Consider the following 24219-nt stretch of genomic DNA (forward strand, 5'->3'; position numbering starts at 1 on the left):
GCGACATGGCTTACAAAACCCAGTGTCCCTGGAAGTGCTAGCTTTGCCTGCTATAGTGGTTACTGGGAATGAACTGCGTTTGGGCTGGGTCGCAGGTTCATCTATATTGGACAGGTCTGATGGGGCTTGTACGTCCTTGGCACTGTATTTAGGCCTAACGTTACCTGTGCTTTGGCATGGAGGGGTTGATGTGGTTGGAGACTCAGGTGCTGCTGCTGACGGGGGAAAGCCTGAATTAGCCTCGTGTGTGTTGCTACTACTTGGCACTTCTTGAGGAGAAATCGGCACAGTAGTAGGTGTCTGGGTTGAAAATGGTGGCTGAACTTGAGGTGAATTATCTTCCCCTTGCTCCTCACGGCGTCTTTTTGTTACAAACTTGAACAAATTGCTTTGTTTCGCCATGATTATCTAAATTTACATTAAAAGAAGCTAGCTATAGCTGAAAACTATCAAAGACTGTTTCGTGCAATGCACTCACTGAGTGAAAGAGGAGGGGCTGTTTGCTACCTGGCATTTGCTAAATAATGTGCCATTGTGTCAGATGTATCAATACTTGTAATTACTGTTACAATGTTCCACTTTTCTGCTTAATTAAGTTCCACACCCATTCAAGCGCACCTGTGTTATAATGAATTCCTGTGCAGATTGTTCTGACTCATGGATTCCATTCTGGTGAGAAGTTTCTCTTAGGGCTTTTTCACAGGCCACAGGCCTTTTTCCTCAGACTCCCTGTCGGAGTGCTAGTAATAAATTATCTGATATCTTTTCTCTTGGTCAGACTCTCCGAGCACACCACTGTGCTCAGAGCTCTGACCTGAATTAACTTGCTCTGTTATTCTTTTTTAATAAATATCACAAAAAAACCAGTTTGTTCTATTTGAACAATCTGTAGCCAGCAGATGTCACTGTGTTTACTGACTAAATGTTCTTCATCTAATATTCAATTCAGAGTAGTCGGGGATCCTTGATTTGCAGCCCTGATTATTATGGGATGGATTCAGATGTATCACATTTGTCAGCTAAACTTTTATTTTAGTATCGCAGGTTAAAATACTAACATAGTAAAAATGTATTTCAAGATAAGTGTTGATGTTTACGCCAAATTCCTACCCTACCGATGTTATGTAACTTAAATATAGTGACATTGGGCAGTTTTTTAGGTTACAGGAATGAAAATGAGTGACCCTCAACATTTGTTGTGTTATGGTTTTACAATGACAGACAATTCAATTAAATACAGAGGATGTAAGCTCTACAGGATGAAGTTTTTCAAGGTACAAGGTGGTTTATTTATCAATCCCAAATGATGTACAGCTTTTTAGACATTCAGTTATCTCAAATGACTTGGAAAATATTGCATTTAGCTGCCATTAATGGGTAAAAAACCTCCCTGGGGAGCATGCCCCTGCAAACCCCCCTAGGTTTAGGCTAAGCCCCTGGTGTTGACTGTCTGTTGTTGTTGACGGTCTGTTGTAGATCTATTTTAAAGACAGAATTTTCATCTGGTGGCCTAATTTGTTCAATTAAGTTAGTTCAAAATAGATATGCAAATCAGAACATTTTACATGGATGTTGGTTAAATCATAACATCAGACCAGACACCTTCTTTGCAAAGCTGCTTTCTCAATTATACAATCTTCACTTTGTGGCTGATTTGCACTACTAGTTATTTTAACCTAAAATCACTTGAATAAATTTGATTTAAATGCTCAATCTTGGTTTTTACAAAAATTCGACTAAAATAACAAAACTTGTTTGACAACTCATGTTTTGTTGTCAAAAAAAAGGCTTTTGTCAACTAAATCTAAACTAAAATGTTCATGTTTAATTAACTAAGACAAGACTAAACTGTCTAGAGTTTTAGTTGACTAATATTTCTCTACAAATAAAAAGCATGGGCTAAATATGAGTAAAACCCAGACACTGTGTTCCTGTTGCTTTAACCCACTAAACACACTGTCGCATGTAATGAAACAGAGTAGACTGGAGTATCCAGAGTAAAGGGAGAAGAAATATTGTACCATTGTAAGCAAAACTCCATTCAGTTTAGACCAGGGTTCATGAGAAAATGTGTCGTTTTTTGGTAGTTTGGACCTGTTGTGTAAGGTGACATCTACTTTTGAACCACTAGTCCAATCCAATCCATAGCACCTTTAAAACAACACTGTTGACCAAAGTGCTGAACACAGTCTACAAATAACATCATACAATAAAGGCACAACAAAGAAGATTAATAAAACAATAAATCACAAAAAATAAATACAATAATACAAAACTGAAAGGACAACCCTCAAACTGTATTAAAAGCCAAGGAAAATAAAATGAGTTTTAAGACGAGATTTAAAAACAGAAAATGACTCAGTAAGTCTAATATGCAGAGGCAGCTCATTCCAGAGTCTCGGAGCTGCCACAGCAAACGCACGGCCACCTCTAGATTTACATTTAGATTTAGGGACTACCAGCAGTGCCTGATCAGCCGATCGGAGCAAACGAGATGGACTGTAGGGCAAAAGCAGATCAGACAAATACTGGGGGGCCGAGCCATGCACGCAATTAAAAACAAATAAAAGAATTTTAAAATTGGTACAAAAGTGCACTGGAAGCCAGTGTAAGGATTGGAGAATGAGTGAAATATGGGCAAATTTTCTTATGGGCAAATAATCTAAACGAGTGGTGATAAAAGCATGGATTAAAATCTCAAAATCATGTTGAGCTGGAAAAAACTGGTTTTCACCACTGCACCAATCTGGGCATCAAGTTTTTAATGACCGTCCAACTTGATTCCCAGATTTGTGACCACAGAGCTAATATCTCGGGTTAGCCAACCCAGATCAACAGGACCCGCAGCAGCTGAGTCATTCGGAGTAAGTAACATGAGCTCAGTTTTACTCTCATTTAAATACAAAAAATTCATAGCCATCCATGCTTTTACTTCATTCAGACACTCTAAAAGGGTTTTTGACTGACTTACCGGCACATAAATTTGACAGTCATCAGCATAGCAGCACTATGGAGCATGGGTCCCCATTTTGTTGCACTACATATGGATGGAAAACTTGACTATTTCAATATCACGCTATTCCTCTGATCAACAGGTTGCAATGAAACAGCAAGGAACATGGCAATGCCCCAGCAAAAGGCACAGAAGAAGATTTCTAGCTCGTAAACAGAATTGTAAACAATGCAGGTTACTATATTTTCACAAATCTTCATTGTGTGTTTTAAGTAATGCATTTCACTAGGAAACACTGAATGTAAATTTAAGTAAACAGGGTACCTTTAACTTCATTAGGGAACAGACTGTTTCCTGATCAGGACATCCTTTGTTGGGTAGCTTTTGAGGTGGTGGGGAAAGACAACATAAATTCATAAAAGACTCTGGGAATACTCTGATAAGAGAGGAACATTCGATGTTATCTACCGTATCTCCTCACAGTAATAATAGAAAGGAAAGGAAAACAGACCTGTGTTTATATGAAAATACCACAGATCATTTATTTAAAGCAAAAGGAGAACAATTTTATTGAGCATCTAGCTGCCGCATCTGAAGCAAGTGCTTAACTGTTCTGAAGGATGAACCACAACAAAGCATGTATTTCCTGAATCATTAAGCAATGTTGAATCTTTTGGTGGATGACAATGACAACCTACATTTTGTTTTGGACTAATCTCCTGCGGTTTATGCCGAGTGGATTATCCTCACTGTGGAGGTAGCACATCCACCAAATCTTTTTTAAATGTTATTATTATTGTATTATTTACTGTTCATGTGTGTTTTGAATAAACTCTTGACAATGTAATTATCCCATGAAAAGAGATGGATAACTGCTGACTTTTTATCAAACATCTTGTATTTCTAATATATTTATACTTGTACCTTTTTGTCTTAATTGTCACTGTCTAGTAACTGAAAACACACTTCAGAACATCACAGTCCTGCGTCAGTCATGTGTCCTTTATGTACCACAGGAAGACTGGCTTTCACTTTTACTTATCAGGATCACAGGGGTCCACAGTGTTTGTACCATTGGCTGTGCAAATAGATTCACCTACTGGAAGTCAGGATGGTGACTCTGGTACCTGGGAGAGCCTCCCTTCACCTCTGGTGTCATCTTTAACAGTTTAAATGTCTGGGACTACTCAGATGGGGGTGTTGGCCAAATGCCCATTAGAGCCTGTGAGTGCCCTATTACAAACCAACCTTTTGCTACGTTTGCACCTCCCGTCCAGACTACAACGGCGAAAACAAAGACCTTAAATGTAGAAGTTTGGAAACACGGCCAACGTTTTAGTGAAGGCGGCCCAAAACGGAGGACTTTAGAAACAGTGACGCAGCCGGTCATGCATTGGCTCTCTGATTGGGTCTTATAGAACTAACTAACCAACTACTAGCTTGTTAGTTTGTAAAGCTAGTGGTTGGCCTGAAGTATGTTTCATAAACATATCTATATGGACTCCTAGTGGGCTGATATTCATACAATTACTGAGGAAGAACCTCTGACTGCATGTTGCCAAGACTCTACATGCTCTCCTCCTTGTCACCCTCAGGCCAAAATACCACTTTTGTACTCAAGGCGTCTTAAGAATCACACAGGCACATGTAACTGCCTGAGCTCCTCCTTTGATCTTAATGACCCCCAATGTGTTTGGCCCCAATTATTGTGCAATAAAAGGTTAAATCAGAGAGTTGTACCACCTTGTGTGGTCTTCTTTATCGCTATCCGAGCTGGCCTCCTGAAACACCTCCCTTCCACCATCTTAAACATCACCACCCACCCTCTTATTGCACCTCCTCCACTGGCTGCACACGGCTGCTCATGACAAATTTAAAACCTTCTTGCTGGTATACACACCACCTCAAACCGAGCTGCAGGCCATTCTGCAACACCGAGCTCCAGCTTCTCCTCTGCTCTCCTCCATTACTGGAGTGTCACTGTGGTTTCTCCACCCCCTTCCTCCCTTCTTGCATCACATCCCTCCTCCCACATGGTCCTTGCCTACTCGCTCTAAATTGATCTAACATCTCTATATGACTCCTCACAGGGATGTCAATACCTGTAAATTCTTAGTTACTGTTTGTTACTGGTGATGTAATATGTCTGATCTTCTCATTGACTGCACATCTGTACTACTGTATACAACTAATTCTATGCAGATTTTAGTTTACATTTACACTGAAAAAGTGACAAAATCCAGTAGAACAAAAGGATTTCCACATACATCTCCTTGTTTTTTGAGTGTGCTGTTGATGGACACTGTTGACCAAAATGTAGAATAGAACACAGAATTCTCAAAGGAATTTGAGAAGCTGCTCACAGCTGGGGAAAATTAAGGCAAATTGTGGATGGTAATAGACAAAAACTTATGGTTACAAGGTCAAGAACAAACTTTTAATCTAAATATTTAAGCCAACATGGACAAGAAGTTCACAAGGGCTCAGAATAATGGACATTTTGAACAGCTAAGGTTCCATGCAACCTAATCAAGCTCCATCTGCTGATGACGCTTATGTGATGTGGTGGTAAGAAAAAAGCCAGAGAATGAGCTGTCTAACTTTGTTTACATTTTTCTCCTCAGAGTTTAAATGACAGTGTCCCACGGTTAGATTTACATCAGTCTGTTCAGGACAAAATTTACAACATTAATCAACACTTTCTATAACGTGTAAAAAGTAAAACGTTCTTGCCTCCAGAGGATGAATCCTGTTGTTTTGGAGGTCCCACAATCTTTTCTTTAGTCAAATCATTAGACCAAAACCTTAAGATCAAATTTAACATGATTTGCATTTACCGTACAGATTCGTACTCCCCTGAGGGTGAACCCTTTCCATTTAGAACACTTGATGACTTCAGGACAAAATATTTAAACGTTGGCAAAGTAAGACAATTTTATGTGGCTCTAGGGTTGATAATTATGACCTGTTGAGCAGTCCACCACTTTGATTTAGACTGAAATAAACTGATGACATTCCCATCAGCCTCAGCTGTCCTTTGTGTTGAGTGGAAATTAGAAAATGTTAGAACTTTGTACCTGCTGGACATCAACATGTCAGTATTGTTGTTGTGAGCATATTAGCATGCTGACATTAGCATTTCGCTCAAAGCACCACTGTGCCTCTGTGTAGCCTCACAGATATAATAGCATGGCTGTAGCCTCCTGTGCAAAAGCCCACCCACTAACCCATCCAAAGAGTGGTAGTGAACCAGGAAGCAGATTATCATTTTAACACCTGAAAACATCTTCCATCCTGTGTGTTTTTTTAAGATGCACAACACGCTGATTCATTTCATACCTGGGTGGTTTCAGACTACTTCCCAAGCAGAGCAGATGACAACAGGGATACGCAAAACGTTCTCATCTCAATGCGTCATAACTGCACACAAACACACACAAGCATTGTGTTGGATTATTTTATTATTTTTTTACACAACACACGCATTTACTGATCCTGATATACTGTCTTCTACTTGAGTTTGAGATGAGATTCTGAGACAGTGTTTAGGTACTTTTAATGCATTCAAAGCTCAACAGACAATCAGCATGTTGATACAGAACCATGTCATTTTGAAAAGTATTGAGAAATTAGTGTCGGCAATTATATATATATATTTAATTTTTGTATTTCCAAAAATGTGTAACTCTAAGCTGCTATACCTGTATTGTAACTCTAAATCAGCCTCTTATAGATTTGGTTTTACAGTGTTGTAATTTTAGAGAATTTTCTTTTGACCTTTCTACCCTCATGTATGCATAATGAGGATAGAGGCACACCACAAGAAAACACGCACAGCTATCTTACTGATAGTAAACAAATGTGTCAAGAGATTACTTGTCTTGTGGTTACCAAAAAACAAAAGGTGAGACAAGTTAAGTCACCTTGTGTGTCAAAAACAAAGTAAATAAAGTGAAACATCCTGTGCACCCAACAAATGAACTATACACATGCAATATGTATTTTGACTGGACAGATTCTGTTGAAATCAAAACAAAAACTTGACACAATTTGAATAACCTTTTACTGTCTTGCATTTTATTTTTTGTACAGTAACTGTACTTCCCTGTGTTTCCCTCAAGTGCAGTTTTTGTGTTTTTATTTTTATGTTCTGATATTTATGATCCTCAATGCACTTAGTACTACATTTGAAGCGTATATACTGTAATATGTAAGGTTTTTTTTAATTTTTTTTCATGCTTCCTTTTGAGTATAGTAGATGCCTATAATGTAGCCTAGTATTCTACAGTGGTGGAATGTAACTAAGTAAATTTTAAGTAGTTGTAAAAGTACTTGGGGGAACTTTTGCACTTCTGACTCTCCTCTTCATTTATTTGACAGCTGTGGTTACCAGTTGCTTTGATGATTAACGTTTTTACAGTACACAACCCATGACAGGCTTTTGTCTACAGTAAAATGCTTCTTACACATTAAAGTCTCAGTGATCATAACAAAAACTCACAAGGGTAATTCTCTTGCATTGTGTGCTAGTTTTTGATACTGTGAGAACATTTTGTTGATTATAATACTCTTACTTAATGTAGGTAACGTTGGGCAACAGGCCCGGATTGCCCATCCGGGCGTGCTGGAATGTTCCCGTTCCATTTCAGGCCGAACCGTCAGTTTTGTTTTTTTTTCAGTTCCTAATGTCTTACTTTATGATCCGCGTGTCTCTGACGATATGTGCTACCTATCGAGATGTGCTTATTGGCAGTTCTTCTAGATAAGGAAGCACAAAATGTCATAACTGCCGGTCAGCTGCAGCGAACTGTCTGTGTGTCTGTCAGACTTGGCCAAACCATTTCTTTCTATAGGGGGGGGGATACGATCAGCACCTCCCAACTTGGACTGAAATCTAATTGGCTCAACGGCGCTGATTAAAGGACTTTACTTTCCATCTGGGTTCAATCTTCGTATGTTTTGTCGGGGCTGAACTCAGCGCCGTGTTTTGTGACAAGCGCAACAGAGACAGTAAATGTGGCCAAAAGAAAGAAAGAGGTAAAAGAAATGTGTGGTGCAGAAAAAAGAAAAGAATTAAGAAGAAAAAAATGTCGCCACAAGATGCGCCAAATTAACTGACCTCTTAGCAGAAAGGTTGCTGTAGGTGAGGCAGGACCCTGCACAGGCAGGGACAGGTGCGCGATTAGGAGCCTTAGGAGATTTAGGATTATATACTGAAATTATTTATATATGCGTTTATATATAGACAGATATATATATATAGAAGTTTGCAATGTGTAATCACAGAAAGACAACATCCTTCTACAGGAATCTCTGTATGTTTGTATTTAAATTAGCTGTTAAGGTCAGTGGAAGTGATGGAAAGGGACAGGGTGATGATGACCCCAGACATGCTGATGAGGAGGGAGAGAATGAACAGGAGGAACTGTAGGAGCAGGAGGAGAAGGACAATTGAACCCGACAAACAGTGACAGCTACAGGGGCTGAGCAGGGCTGAGCAGGCAATCATATTATGCAATGATAGAATTAGAAAATGGATTATTGTTCATCATATTTATTACAGATGTTCTTCTCCTGCATATGTAGCTGTACAATCAATACAAGCAGAGAGGGGGCCAGCACACGGGAAGCTGAGCCAGGGAGAGGCCAACTCAGAGTTGAAGATGAGGGATTTGATTTTTATGCACACATGCACACACTGCTGTATTTTATGGGACTGCATTTTAGTTTTTGATTTATATTAAATTATTTTAGCACTCTGACTGACTCAGGCTTGCCTGACCTGGTCTTTTTCAGTGCAGAGCTGCCTTGCTTATACAAACGGAGGAGGCGGGTGTCATCCTGAAGTTTCTTGAATGTCTTCGGCGTAATCTGATTCACTTTATACAACAGAAACACTGATATGTATTAAAATAACTGCAAAAAATATTTCTGTCTTAATGTCCTGGGCTGAATTTCAATTTCAATGCTTCTCAAATACATTACCTGCCCCAGCTTTAAGTAAGATATTGAATTCATTTACTTGTAATGGAGTATTTTTACACTGTGGTAGGCTATTACTACTTTTACTTAAGTAAAAGACTTCTTCCTCCACTGGCTACTTTTGTATGCATATGTTCCTGTACTTCTTTTGCTTTGACAATTAAATGTCTTATCTTAAGGCATCTGGACTGGAATATAGCGTATTCACTGTGTATTGCTATGGTGCAGGGTCAGTGTAGAAAATACATATTTCAAAAACAACCCTGCATGGCTCCAGTGCAGTCTATGTATAAGCTTGGAGGGACACCTGGTGGTGAAAGAGCCCTACATACAGTAAATCCTACTGGAATATTCTAAATGTGCACAAGACATGGATTAAATTCCCCCTGTAGACACCATATTGTAAAAGCTGTCTCTAGAGACATCCATGGAAAACTGACTCAAATGTGCAAATCCAGTATATATTTATAGTTATGTTTTGTAAATTAAAATATAGTTCTCTGCAATATCTTATCCTTATATGTGCATTTACCCTCACATTACTTTTGACATCTGTGTAATAATCATCAGTTATATATTTAACACTGTGTTTTCTTTCTTTTGTACATATTTGCTGGTTGGCTAAGTACTGAGGCCTAGTGATTATAATGTTCAGATAATGTAATATCAACCATACGTTTTCACTCAGCATGTTCAGATGTTTAAAATGTATGTAATTGGTCAAATACCTCAAATTTGCTATGTGTGTATGTATTTTCTATTTGCTACCAGCTAAGTGATGGAAAATGGATGGCTGGATTATTATCTCCCCCAATCTAAAATGTTTTATAAATGAATATATCATAGTTAATAACTTTATTTATGTATTAAATCATTGCCAAATCAGATTATAAATCTTATGTCAGCATTAATATCCGCTTTTACATTGCATCTGTATCAAACCAACAACAAACAGACAGCAGACTGAATCAATGGATGGAACGGCATTCTCTGTCAACCCAGTACTTTTTTATTCTGATAGTTCACTTGCATCTCTCTCCTCCTCCTGCAAGTATTGTGTGATATTGCCTCATGCACTTGAAAGGCCTACAACTGCTAGGAGAGATACCAAGAGATTTCACACACACACAGTCAAACAGAGGCACACGAACCCTCCACGAGCTGGGGAGATGAGATAGGCAACTTGTGTTGTCTGTTGACTGCCGGAGCTTGATATCACTCCAGTCCGCCCCGGGGCTCGATCACAGTGCGGGAACAAAGTAGTGAAACATTGGAGAAAATAACATGAGAAGTGGCTGTTAGTATTTCTCTAATCGGATTTCTCTTTAATATGCGGCTGCTTGGACACGCTGACTCCAATCTAAAGGGGAAGCGCTTGTTTTGTTGCAGGATGGCCAGGTGTCAATCAACGCCTGCCTTTATGTGCTGCCGTCCAGTGGTGAATCCTGGGAAATAAATTGGGAATCCGACTGCATTGCAGCCAAAAAAAAAGAAAGAAAGAAAGAAAAAGGGCTGGAAGCAGCAGTTATGGGCAGGGCTCTGATAGATGGGCGGGGCAGAGTGGGTTTATTGTGCATCTGTATCTCTTAATCCCACCCTTCTTATTCCGTGTGTGTGCTGTTCTGGGTGCAGTTCATAACATTTGGACAGTTGTTGCAAGGGGGTTTTAATGGCTGCACAATGAATGCATAATGAACAGCATGCAGTGAAAAACAGTCCAAAGGCAGATATCAACGATACTACAGAAGTGGTTTATTTGGCTGTAATTTACCTGATGTATAATTTCCTGACATTGACATCGATTATTAAAAGGACCTGAATTTCAGATACATCAAATTGATCAATTGAAAACAAAATTCCCATGAAGTCGTACCGTTACCCAACAACAATTTATTGTTGCGTCAACAGGTGATTGTTTGTTCGCAAAATACAGCCGAGAGAGAGAGAAGAGAAAGGAAAAAAGCCAGTGAATGTTTCTGTTTCTCAGAGCAGAAAACCAAAACCTGAGCATGAATCACACCGGCAGAGGGGGGAAGGGGGGGTGGGACTCAGAGAAACGTCGCCAGCTGATGGGAAGAAGAATAAAGTCAACTCAGTTAAATTGACGTGGTGGAGATCTTGAAGCCATGCAGTTAACAGAATATTGCCTTCAAATAACACTCGCACATGCTTTTCGAAAATCAAACATGCAGTGGGTATTTCAGTGGGGTAAAGAAGTGTAAATACTCAACATTTTAGCAATACAAATTTTCTAAATGTTTCTGATAATGAATATTTGTAGAGCATGTTGCACACTTTTTTTCCAGCAATCCCTTTATTCAGTTGATTGTTTTAAGCAAATGATAAATGAACATTATTAGGTAAAAATAAAATATAAAATAAAATATATATTTAGCATGGATCTGCCTCAATGCTGCTGATGTGTGTCACAAAAACCACAAGCAAATTCAATCACTACTACTAATTCAGAGAGCATTTTGTAAACGATCAATCATTGCAAGCGCAAACTCAGTCATCACAAGGCTGTGAGTGCAGTTCGGATCACAGTGGTCACGGACAAGTTCAGCATCTCCTCTGGAAGCCACCTCACTAAGGCTTGTTAAAGTTTTTCACCCATTTGGAAACTTCTCCTTTTCTTTTCTTTTTTTTTAAGGAAAGGTGTGTTTTTGTTCGGCCGTCCTCCTGGAACAATTATGTATTTTTATTTTTTAGAAAAGAACTACCAAAATCATGCAACTACCATTTCATTTTTGTGAGACAAAACCCAGTTGGTGCTCTTGACTTGATTTTTCTCTTGGTGCTGGTTGGGAGGTTTGGAAGGTGAGGTCAGCGTGGGCGTTTTAGGCACTGCCATCCTGTTTGAGCCGCTGACTGCGCGCCTTGTAGACCTCGATCAGTAAATCTTTGACGTACTGGATTTCTCGCTCCACCGACTCCGCCTTGTCACGAAGCTCCCGGTTCTGCCCCTCGAGGCCATGCAGCTCCTCCTCCAGAGAGTCCAGCTCCGCCCTCTTACGCAGCCTGTACCTGCAGAAAGAGAGAAGGCGCCCAGTTGGTTTTATAGGGTTTTGCTGCCTTGCATCTTTATTAATGAGTCAAGTGAGCGTGACCTTTGAGCTACATTGGGTGGATTACTTACACAACTCAGACATCCCTCCCCTGAGATAACATGACGTGCTGTTTATTTCACCTACTGCAGTTATGAGCTCGAATGATCAATTATGACTTTTTCCAACTGTTCCCCTACTGTTCCCCATTTTACACAGATGTGAATAAACTAGTCACACACAGACAACCCAGACGTAGAGAAACGCTTAGGTGGGGCTGAATTTGGCAGACAGTGAGGGACTTTCCATCTCCCTCCCACACTCTGCAGGACATTTAAAGCACTGGGGTGCTGCTTTATGTAACACTCCTGCCATGTTAAGAGTTGTAAAGCGAAACAACAAGTATTCAGGTATCAGCGATTGACTGAGCAGCTAAAAAACAAGAATATGATTTTTAAAAGAATCCTTTCTCAGCTGTAATTGTAAATATATTTTACTTTATTTTAATCAATCAGATTTTTATGAATTAATTCATCCTAACAGACATCTGACTGCAGAACCAATTTTTAGATGTGAATAAACATTTAAGCATGTTTTTTCTTTTTAAAAGAAGAAATTAATAACAAAAAATAAGTGAAAGGAAGGAGCTAGAAATAAAAATGTAATGAGCCACTCGTTTACCTGTGAGCAGCAGTTTTATTCTGGTCTCTCTTCTTCTGCTTCCTCTCTCCAGTGCCAGAATCCAGAGAAGCGGCGCCCATCACCAGAGCCGGTTTGACGGAGCAGGGCTCATCCTTTAGTCTCTGGGTGGGGCGGTGGATGGGGGCACCCAGCAGCGTCCCCTCGCCCTCCCCTCTGGACAGACATTCATAGCTTTGGTCCGCAAGGCATTCTGGATAGAGGTAGTGGCCATGTTGGGGCTCTACAGCCTGTGCTTGTGACGGCTGATCTAGGTCACCTATAAAGCTATGGTAAGGCTCTGTGCTGGCCATGGACTGGTGGAAGTAGTCACCGGCCACCATTGTCTCTTGGGGAATACTTCCAGAAAGTCCTCCGTCTTTGCTGCAGTGCAAGACCTCGAGCCCCGTGCTGTCGTAACTTACATTGACCTTCACGTTGTGCATCAACTGTCCCTCTCGCTTGTGGTGGCCGTCGTACGAGCCGCCCAGACAAAACCCTCGAGCAATCTCTTCGCTGCAAAACATTCCTTCTGAAAAACAATAACTCTCCTCTTCCTTCAACGATAAAGCACATTCTCTCACCTTCTTGACGCTACCGAGGCTGCTCTTGCTCACTGTCTTCAGTGTGGAGTAGTGGTTCACAGACAACTCTGTGCTTCCTGAGTAACTTCCCCTGGAGCCCCACGTATCAAGTCCAACTTCCTCCCCGACTTTCACCGCCTCGCTGATGATTCTTCGCCCATTATTGTGGTGGTAGCGGTGATGGTAGTTGTACGGAGCGGGTCGCGCGATTTTGGTTCTGCCGATGGGGCCGCCGCAGAAGCTGGCCAGGTCCAGTTCCCCTGTTGCCAAGGTAACAACCACAGGGCTGGTTTCTGATTGGCTGGTCCCATACGAGCCATAGGGTAACTGATAATAAGACTGGGAGCCCATGGCTTGGGCACCCTTGTCACATTTTGAGGATTTCTCCAACTTGTTTGTCGTGGATGTGGACTCGGAGCGGAAGTAGTCCTCCAGCTGAGCCAGCTCCTCCTGCAGTAGAGAGGTCATGACCTCCAGATCCGAGGGCACCTTGACATCGTGTTCTAACGGCGAGGGTGGAAGGGATGAGCTGGGAGAAGATTCGGTTGTCGACACAAATGAAGACAAATCAACTTTTTCCGTCATCCAATCTGAGTGACCATCACCTATAAAAATAAAAAATAATCATCATGTAATCAGTAAAGCAATCTGTTTTTTTTTTTCATTCAGCTGGTTGTGTAGAATAAGTGAAATTAAAAATTACAAATTCAGGAAAAAAAATCTTAAACCACGCAAGGTAGAGAGGATAAATGTAAAACCATTTCAGTTAAAAATCAAGCAATACATCCGACAAATCCAAGTGAACAACTAACCGATCATCTGAAAATGATTGAACAGCATCGTCTGCATTCGATAAATATCCACTTAGCTGTACTCACTGTACGACATTAGCCCCGTGCTGCACTGCGGCTCCGACCTCGGGATGTGGAAAAATAAAAAAGCGTCTTGGCAAAACTCACCAATTAAGTGCTGCCTCCCCGCTGGCTCCGCCCCCGTCCCCGGCCGTGATTGGCTGTGGCTAGCCTGTCGGAGAGGGGGAGCGCCGAGCTCGCCTGTGGAAATGGGAGGAATTTTCCTGCGAAGGGTCGATGCCGCCATTGTGTCGTCTGCTTCGATTAAATTGTTCAAAAGCACAAACCGTGCACTGGGTGGATGATAGAGTTGTGGAAACACCTGAAGACCTGTGGGATGAATGAAGAAAATAAAAAAATTTGAAATTTTCAATTGTGCCTTTAAATCCCAAATTTTGTACTCTGAAAACACTTCATAATTCTATAAAATGTAAAAAAATAATAAATAAAAATTATAATTAATATTTAAGGATAACACCATATAAATAAATGACTTTTTAAGGTTTATTGAGCTCTTCCCTTTTACGTCATACTGTGAAACAAATATTGATTGATGTCACAACTACACAATAATTAAGCAATAAGTGCAAAACAGAACCTTGACGTACTTTGGGAAACAAAAAACATGAGTAAATAATAAAAGGAAAAAAAACAATATACAGACATTTACTTTAATATAATTACAGACTTTACATATATAATGTGGAGTGATTTTACATAATCTAAGTTGTTAGTCTTTGTTGCGCACTTAACACTGTATCAAGAAAGAGAGAGAGAAAACAAATTCACTATGTTAACACATAAAAAAAGTCACTTTGACATGGTTACTTTAAAATAGTAATAATGGCAAAAAAATAGCCCTGTACATGAGAGTAATTAACAGCTGAATTCACCGTTAGTTTAAACAGTTAGCTAAAAGAAATGACTGCCCGAACTTTCCTCTGTCCCCACAAAGCTAGAAAGCAGTTTTACTTACCCCATAGTTCCTGAATAACCTTGTAAAGTGCGTTGCAAGAAGCAAAGCACGCGGAGCTTTACGGTGAAGAGGAAGACAGTCACAGTTTAAAAAGCCATATTTTCCCCTTATGAGGTCAGGGTCTCTTCATGAAGCGCTATATCGACGAACAGACTTGCAGACAGAAAGTTTTTAAATCCGCTACTTCTGCAACTCCTAATGCCCGGACCTTCTCACAGAGGACGGAATCACTCCGCAGTTTACAGAGTTCACCCGGCCGTTACGTCATGAACCAGGGGACTTTCCCACTATCCAGAGCGCGCGCGCGCACACACACACACACACACACACACACTCTTCTAACCTCTGCTGTTTAATAATAATATTTTTTTCTTTAAATTTATCTTATTGTATAAATTTCATACTTATTTTAGTAGTAGTACATATTTACGGGGATGGTGATAGAAATAAATTAAAAACATTTAATGTTAAATCGCTATTGACTTTACTGTAGTTTGTATAGCATTTGTTCTTCTTCAGATGCTGTAGAAAGTATTCAAGTAATATCATCAAATTTAGCCTACACGAGTTTGTTGCCTGCTGGAAAAAAGTCAGTGATAGAAAAATATGGACGACCCAATCATACTCGAAATAAAAAAACAACCCGTCAAAAGCATTAATAAAACTCTAAACACACTTTTAAACAGAGCTAGTGAAGAAGAGTGAGCGATAATTCATCAGACGGTACAGCCGGGACTAGTTTCCGTAGCGCCGCAGCGGAAGGACATCGTGTTGCAGTTCGAAGGTGTAACTTTAGTTGCAGCCCTGTTGCATCAGATCCGCAGGGGATTCGCTGAGCGCTGTAACAATGTGGCCACACCATTGGTTTATCTGGGGAAACTTTTTTATTTCTATTGGCCTGCTATCTGTCTTACACTGATCGCTAATCATTACATATTAGCACCAACCCGGGACTGGTTTACTGGATATTATAACCAGTGATGTTTCGTGAAAAGACACTATGACCTCCGGCTGGGATCATAATGAGAAAAACACACACTTAAACATCAATTACAATTCCATATATGTTTATTTTCTGTATGGTCCCATATTTTATCATCACTTCCATTAGTTTGTACATGGTGTGATCTCCTTTGTGCATTTACTTCAGATACATTCTCAGCATGAACCAAAAGATTTATTAACACAAATACTTTGCAACTTAAACTCACTTAAAGTCCTTTTATCAAACTTTTTTATGTAGATAATACAATTTATCACTTTATTGCACCATGTGAGGCTTCTCTTAACGCTTCAGACATAAATACATGGGCGACAGTACGCAGGATTATAGAGTATTTATTCTTGAGGTCTTTAAACTTAACGTCTAAGTGTGTAAAATCTAATCTTGTGTGTTAATTTTTTAAATATATATCAGATATTGCATGAAAATAAATAGGTTAATTTGCATTTATTATATGCTTCGTTAGTCTCCATTGGTAATTCCCCTTCTGCAGTGGCCCATCCAAAGCATATTTTTACCTTACATACATTTTTTTATATAACAGTAATATATTTTGTTGAGCGTAGAAGAAGCCCCAGCAAACACACAGAGAAAACAAAATCCACAGGACAGGAGGAGTCAGACAGCCCTACACACAACACACATTTAAATGCTTTATTTGAATCTGCAAATTACAAGGTTCAGACATCTAGAGAGGTTCAATACATTCTTTGACACTCAAGGATAAAGAAAAAAGGCCTGTGCCACCTGTTACACCTGATATGGAACAGAAGTTTGCTAGCCGTCTAGCTCCTCTTTTGTTTTTTTGGTAAGCCCCCTGATATGTACAACCACGGACTTTTATTAGACCAGTTTTTACTCTCTTTTTAAGAAATCTCCTCAGCCTTCATTTGCAAAAGTGACATCAGGAGTGTTGTTGTCACGAGAGATATTAAACCATCCCGGCATTGAATGTTTGTACACGATTCTTTTATGCTTGGCACCTGTAGTCTTTCACAGAGACACTGAGTGGTCAGCAAAGTTAAGAGTTTAAAACTGCTGGGGAGCGCACTTATTTACACACACTCGCATGCACATGTATCAATATATATCAATAACAGTACCGTCTTATCTTGAAGCTTTGGCCATCTTAAAAAAAAATCTAATTTCATGCCATGAAGCATGCTGAATAGTACTGAAATAAATAAATACATTTTTCTCTAAAGATATTTTGCCTTATAATGATGTGGGTTTGTAAACTGTCCACCTCACTACTGTCTATTCTAGTACAGTATTGTTCAATAATCTGTGAAGTGGGCAGAATAGATAGAAGTGAAATATAATAATAATCATTACAATGATTGAAGTCCCATTTAAAATTTCTAAGCAGTAAAAAAGCTTTTAGTAAATGGTTTATAACAGACTGTAATGCGGTTGTAATCTGAGTGTTTGTTAATGTGTCTGTTAAAAACATCTCCTGCTGTGTGCACCCATGTGTGGAGGCCGCTGTATGAACAGATAATGAATGACAATATATTGAAACACAGTTGCAACAACAGAAAGAAAGTCGTCATAGGAGAACTTATAAAACAGTGTGCATTAATACACACTTAAAGCTGTCCTTAAATCTGCTTCCAACGACATTATTGTGTGTTTAAACCATTTATTAAATGCTTATATTTCTCATTTTTTTGTTTATTTGACAGGGACAGTGCTCATTAATTAACAGTGAAATAACTGTAAATGAGTCAGAGTTAGCTCAACAGGCTAATTTTCATCTGTCCCTGGCCAGTTATTACGAGGGCAACCTGAAATAAAGATTTAAAATGACATAAAATGACTTATTACAGTCCACAAGTAATAACAATATATACAGAAATAGTAGTAAAACAGGTACAACACACAACAATAAGTAACAAACAACATATCAACAAACAGCATAAGCAAAACTTAACAAGAAATGAAAAAGACTGACAAAAGACAATCTGCAAACAAGCAACAAATCTCAGTAGGCATTCAGTCTAATGTGCACATATCTGATTATCAATTAGCCACTTCTTAAGCTGACCAGTGAAAGAACGATAAGTATTTGCTTCTCTCATCAGCACTGGCAATAGATTCTATTGTTTAGATGCTGTTACAGAGAAGGCTGACTGGCTAAAAGCACTTCTTTGAGTGTATGTAATTAGTTGTGTAAAATCCATTTTATCTTTAATTCTTTTTAAAGAATTCCTATTTCTCTTGTACTAAATACTGCTTATATATGTTAACTGGTGGGATCCTTAATGAAAGTATCAAAACCTGAAATCTTGTGTGTATGTGTGTGTGTGTGTGTGTGCGTGTGCGTGTGTGTGTTTATGCCTCACCGTAAAATGTCACCTGCCCCTTCACACTCTGACGCCGTTATAAATCTCATCTCTGTTACAACATCATTATCATTTAACGGGCTTCCCAAAACAGGACGTTCATTTAATCATGAGGTTTAATCAACCACAGAAAGACACATCTACGACAACTGCAGTGACAGCAAGCAGAAGAAAATTTAACTTTGTTAAACACACGACGTGGGTGTGTTTAAAAATCTTCCAAATATAGCCGACTGTCACTTCCAGCTGCAGAAGGACAGACGCTGATTCCAGATTGATTGGTCCCAAATGCCAAATAGAGTAAAACTGGCAGATGATGTAGTCAAGTTTACAGACAGGGACAATAACCTGCTGCTCTCTGGTGACAGCAATTTAAACAAAATGATGTGTGTGTGTGTTTTCCCTCTGAAATGTGTGTGATAATCCATCTGTAATGTGATAACGAGTCTGTGTTACACCTACAACAGGTTATAGTCACAGTTTTTCTATAATCAGATGTATTTAACGTCTCCCTCCCCAGGCTGTCACCCTGTTTGTGTTTCTTGTACCTGACCTCGAGGCTGTTTGTGCAGCATGACAGGCAGTGTGACAGGTAGGATGTGTGGAGGTCGGACAGACTGGCTGACACCCAGCGTGTCCCGCTGCCCTCATTAGTAAAACCAGGACGGCTCAGCGTGGCTCCCTGGCTGGAGCTCCTCTGCCTATCCTCTGCCTCCCCGACGAGCCAAAAGCTGATTGAAGCAGCCAGGTCTTCCTGTTGCTATAGTAATAGGCAACACTGGCTCACCCTTCTCGAAAACATGTTTTTGGCATCCCTGTAGCCGTGGGTTTTACGGCCTCCCCCTCAGAGCCCTTACACCCCCATTGTTTACAGTGTTCGTCTTGCTATTTTTGCAGATGGTGCAGTTTTTTATTATGCATGATGCACCTCTTTAGTCGCGCATGAATTTGTAATCATCCCAGGTCGCGGAGATCAGGAAAAGTTGTGGCGATGTGTGCAATGCCCCTGCAAGAATATTGTATCTTATTTGTTTTATAACCTCTAACAGATCACTTATTAAGATCAATTGTGAATGTATCAACACAATTTATTCATACATCCCAGTCCTCTTCTGACTGAAACTCAAAACTTCAGAGTAAGCATTCCACATTTAAATAGAAAACACACATTTAAAATGATTAACTCAATCATATTTTAAATTATAATACAGTTAAGTACAAATTTCACTGCTTCATTTTGACTCCATGTTCAAAATTGGATCATTAATTGCAGATATGAAGCAATAAAATACAAATAGTTGCATCTGAAAATAACTGAATTCTCAGTGACCTTGGCACAAAAAGAACCTCCCATACTGTATACTGTGTATATTTACAGTAGAGTCCACAGATTTCAGCGTTGTGTGTAATAGTGAATCCACAATGAATTCCTTAACTTGCAGGCTTTTTCTGTATTGCGGCAAAACGATTGCCTGCTTTTTGTGCAGTATTGCCCTCCATCTGTCCGTTTGTACTGTACAACCATACAGGAGCCCTCTCCAGCAGTGCATCGCGGGATGGGAAGAGCTTCCTTCAAAGACGCAAGCGGCCATGCACTCCTCTACTATGGCACATTGGTATCAGTTACACCATAATTTCATCACCAGCAGCTCCCTGTGAATCCTGCTTACATTAACTTTTTACAGGGATTGGCAACACAGAGGCAGAGATGCATGGCAGTGCCAGCACTTGAACCCATTTAGATTTCTCCTCCTATTCAATAGTTGGTCTCAACATATTGTTATTTGTTGATGAAGTGTTGTATTTGGATGAACAAATGGTCTGAATTGTGAAGAATCCATGCAGTTACAGTGGGATTACATTGAGAGAAAAGGCGAGGGGGATTAAAAAAACAAGAGGATGGGGAGACTTCAAAGTGGAAAAGTATGCAGGGCTGTGTTTGAATGATGGCTGGTGTATTGTTTTGATAAGTGTTCCCTGAGGAGAACATGTGAGGGAGCGTGTCACTCTTTCCTCTCATCTCTGAGATAGGGAGCTAGGCACCGAGGGAACGTCAAAACCCAGCCGTAATTACAACAATACTGCAGAGCGGCTGCTTCACACTCACACAGCACGCAAACTGCACAAATGCAAATGAATTAATTTGCTTAAAACATGAACCTAAATTAACATGTTCAACCCTGAGATGATGATGATAATACTGGTGCACAGGGAGCAAGGAAGAATGTGAAATGTAGACAATTTAATCCAATCCCCTTGACACACACGTCTGCTTTCATCACTGCTCATTCAGTAGAATTATCAGTTCCTCTAAGTGCTTGTTTGGAGACAAAGCACAATGTCAAATACAGTGTAAATTTCTATATTTGTTTACAGCGAGTCTGAAACTTTAATTAACATTACAGTGTGTCTGCTTACAAATGCAAATTACAAAAGCAACATACATAAACATGGATTAATTCACCCATTACCGTGGCCATGAACATCTTTTAGATGGAGAAATGATGATTACTGTGGGACTCATTATGAAATCTGTTTCATGATAACATTTTGACTTATTTCACAGATTCATTAAGTTTAAAGAAATCCAGGAAACACCACACACTATGTTAAAGGTAATTATTTTACTTGTTAAAATCCTTTATCAAAATGTTACATTTCTCCAAAAGCAAACTCATCTTATATGTTTTCTGTCTTTAGTGTAACTGCAGTTCAATAATTTGGATTTATTGTATTACCTTGCCCCTCGGATTCACTGCAGAGCAACTGGATGTGAATCACAACTTAGTCAACACAAGCTTTTTCACAGCAAATTTCAGTATTTGTACAAAATGACTGGAGGAAGGAGCCCGCGACACAATAGCAATGTTATTCAACCTGTAGGTTTGATCGTTGTCCTGTTAAGTCATTGTTAGTCTATTGCATCAGTCCCCAGCCTAAGGGTCAGGAGATGAGTACGGGGAGAGAAAATATTTTAAAAACTTAAAATCTTGTTAATTGTTTGGACTTTGCTGTTTTATCTGTTCAGGCCTCCAAAAGTGTTCAGATGAGGGAGGAGGGAGGGGGGGGATCACTTTTCAGTTTAAGTGCCACAACTCACGAGGGGTTGCAAGGAGACGCTGGCTCACAAGCAAGTCAAGTCAAATCAGTTTTATTTATTTAGCCTAAAACAGCAATCTGTATATCTTTACTTAAGTCAGATAGATTTGCTTTATTCCATATTTATTTTAGAGATGATGGTGGAACCAATCAGTGCTACTGTTGCCTGCCGTGGCTCTAAACAGAGCAAAATTGAATGCAACATTTGAATTTAATCCCGCGTAAATGAGAATTTTACTGGAAGCAAATGGAAAGCTGAATATGGGACTTCCAAAAAAAAAAAATCACCAAATTGAAAAATTTATGGCTGAGTGGTTTGATTCCATCAGAGTTGCATCTCATAGCCTTCTCTCTGTCACCCTGCGTTTCTTGTCTGTGTCTCTGCTGTCACTCACAAAACAAAGGCAAAATGCCAAAAGCATAATCTTAAAAAGAACAAAAATCAGGACTGACCTTCAAAGAACTGTCAAATCCTACTGACACAGACCTGAATTGATGAAAGCAACCTAAACACGCACTCTTATACTGTATATTAAATTAGACAAAGGAAAAGGTTTATTGACGGAGACAGGCCATCCAACAGTGTCAGTGGACTGAGGGACAAAACGGTGTTAGATCACGTTATTTCTCCGCACAGCAGCTTTCATTTCAGGAATACTGATTCTATCATTACAAAGATATTTATTAAATTTCCACTTTTTAACTCCACTTCAGCTCCCTGGCAAGATCACACACACAGAATCAAGCAGAGCAGATGAGTTTACATCAGGAGAAACCCACATTACTAGATTACTGTTGTCTTTCTCAGGGTGTTCCACCGCAGTCTCTCGTAACGATGTTGTGGTTGGGGGAGAGTGTACCAAGCCGTCCCAGCGATTTCAAGTCATTGTGGTCTCATTACAGCAGGCTGTTGGTAATCCTCTGCCTTTGATCTCGGAGCTGAAGGGAGCTGTGTTTTACTGTAGTTCAAACAATGTTCTCCCTGCTCCCTCAGCACCTCCACCAGGAGCCCTGTGGTAGCTGAGGAGCCACAGCCTGGCAATGTGAGACAGAGGGGCGGGGAGGTTGGGGGTTGGTTTGTTTTTCAGATGAATGCAGGTGAGACAGAAACACAGATGAAGGTTTGCCGGTGGTGTGTAAGTCAGTCGGAGGTTAACCAGAAAGAGATTCATGCTCATCTCAGCAACGGGCTCAGATGGAGCGCGCTTTCACTTCAAGTCAATGCAGAATACTTTATTCATGCCTCAAGGGATGATTGAAGGCAGGCGAGTCCACAAACGAGAGACCAGAGCACAGAATTCAATTCTGGGTAATCCTGCTTTGTCTGTCAATGCACTTTGTAAACTCTCTTCTCAAAGGTGCCATGTACCTAAAGTTATTATTATTATTCATACACAGAAACCCACAAATACAACAGCCTCATCATCATACAAAGCTCTGTTCACAAAAAGTGGATTTATCACTTTAAACCTTCCTGTATTTGATTTATATAGTGTAACTTCAAAAATACAGTACTTTAATCTAAATGACTCATTGTGTGGCCTTCATGTTAAGCTTTTTTTTTTAAAGGACTTCTATAGAATCTAATTCAGTGCTAGGATTAATAGTACTGACTTACCAGCTTACAGTAATGGATGTAAACCAAGGAACTGTGGGATGGTATCAAAACAGCTGCCATCAGTTTTTTTCTTGTTGAAAAACACTGTAATATTTCTCAGCTCGGGTGACGCATCAACCTCTGCCTCACAGCCAGTTTACACCTTGTTTTATACAGTCTATGGTTTACACACCTTTCTCGCAAGCTGTCAAAAGGCATTCTGGGAAATGTACTGCATTCTTTTCTTAAAACACAAAATTAGCTGGCCTTGTAAGAAAACTTCAACTTGTTTCTTATGTAAATTAACTTGTTTCAAGAATGTCTGGTCATTTTGAGCGCCACTGTGCCAAAGTAGGCTACAGCTTCACAGAGCCACTAGAATGGCTGTGGACTATTAGACTTGGGACAACATTTTGGAAAGAAATCACACAGTACTTAGTTTAAAAAAATCTTACTTGACTCAGTAAGAGTAAGTGATTCTGCAGTGAGTAGAGTGGTTGTAAGCAATTCAGGTTTCAGAAAAGAAGGTAAAATTTAAAATGAAAACAAATTCCTCATCAAAAACTGACCATGTGTTGGTCTCCACAATGTTTTGCATGTCATAAAATGGAGATCTAACAACATAAGAGTGTCTGAGGGGGAATTTTCTTTTAAATCTTAAGTCAAACAAAGCATACTAAAGCTAAAAGGCAGTGTCCAGGTCCTTGGAGCTCCCATGGGACTCAAACAAACCAAAGCGGTGCTTAATAAACCTCTAGAAACTACAGCGCCAAAAGAACTGAGGAAACCAATGGCAGCCAGCTCTCTGCTATATCCACCACCTGAAGCTCAACATATCCCTGCTAGAGCTCTGCACACACTGAGACAAACACACACAACCCGTGGATTTTGTTATACCAATATGGGAATCATACAGTCTGATATGGCCTCACTGACAGCTATTCTCAGGGATTGTGCTCATCGCTGGCTCATGTACTGCCGCTGCGGGTTTCTGTTTGTCCCTGATCTTCAACATTTTGGTAGAAGTGTGGATTCCAATAAAGGCTTGTTAAACAACAGATTTCATTCTCCGACTCAAGAGGGCCCTGCATGGCCCAGAGGCGT

General features: G+C 39.8%; 1 protein-coding gene across 1 annotated transcript; it reads right to left on the minus strand.

The window, feature by feature from the left end:
- Nucleotides 1–10665: 10665 nt before the first annotated feature.
- Nucleotides 10666–15283, minus strand: LOC119882638. The gene is made up of 4 exons (XM_038692769.1): nt 15072–15283; nt 14204–14425; nt 12664–13849; nt 10666–11962 (listed from the first exon to the last, which is right to left on the minus strand). The coding sequence occupies exons 2-4, from the start codon at nt 14340–14342 to the stop codon at nt 11776–11778; spliced, it is 1512 nt and encodes a 503-aa protein (XP_038548697.1). The 5' UTR covers nt 14343–14425; nt 15072–15283; the 3' UTR covers nt 10666–11775.
- Nucleotides 15284–24219: the final 8936 nt, after the last annotated feature.

The sequence above is a fragment of the Micropterus salmoides genome, unplaced genomic scaffold (genome assembly GCF_014851395.1).
Source record: "Micropterus salmoides isolate LMB-PRFRI ecotype aquatic unplaced genomic scaffold, ASM1485139v1 Ms_hic_scaffold_3, whole genome shotgun sequence".
NCBI classification, from domain to species: Eukaryota; Metazoa; Chordata; class Actinopteri; order Centrarchiformes; family Centrarchidae; genus Micropterus; species Micropterus salmoides.

Coding starts and splice junctions, on each gene's coding strand:
- LOC119882638 (XM_038692769.1), bottom strand. CDS start 14,342: ATGGCGGCATCGACCCTTCGCAGGAAAATTCCTCCCATTTCCACAGGC. Junction 13,850..14,203: donor GGGGAGGCAGCACTTAATTG/GTGAGTTTTGCC, acceptor TTATTTTTATAG/GTGATGGTCACTCAGATTGG. Junction 11,963..12,663: donor AATAAAACTGCTGCTCACAG/GTAAACGAGTGG, acceptor CTCTTTCTGCAG/GTACAGGCTGCGTAAGAGGG.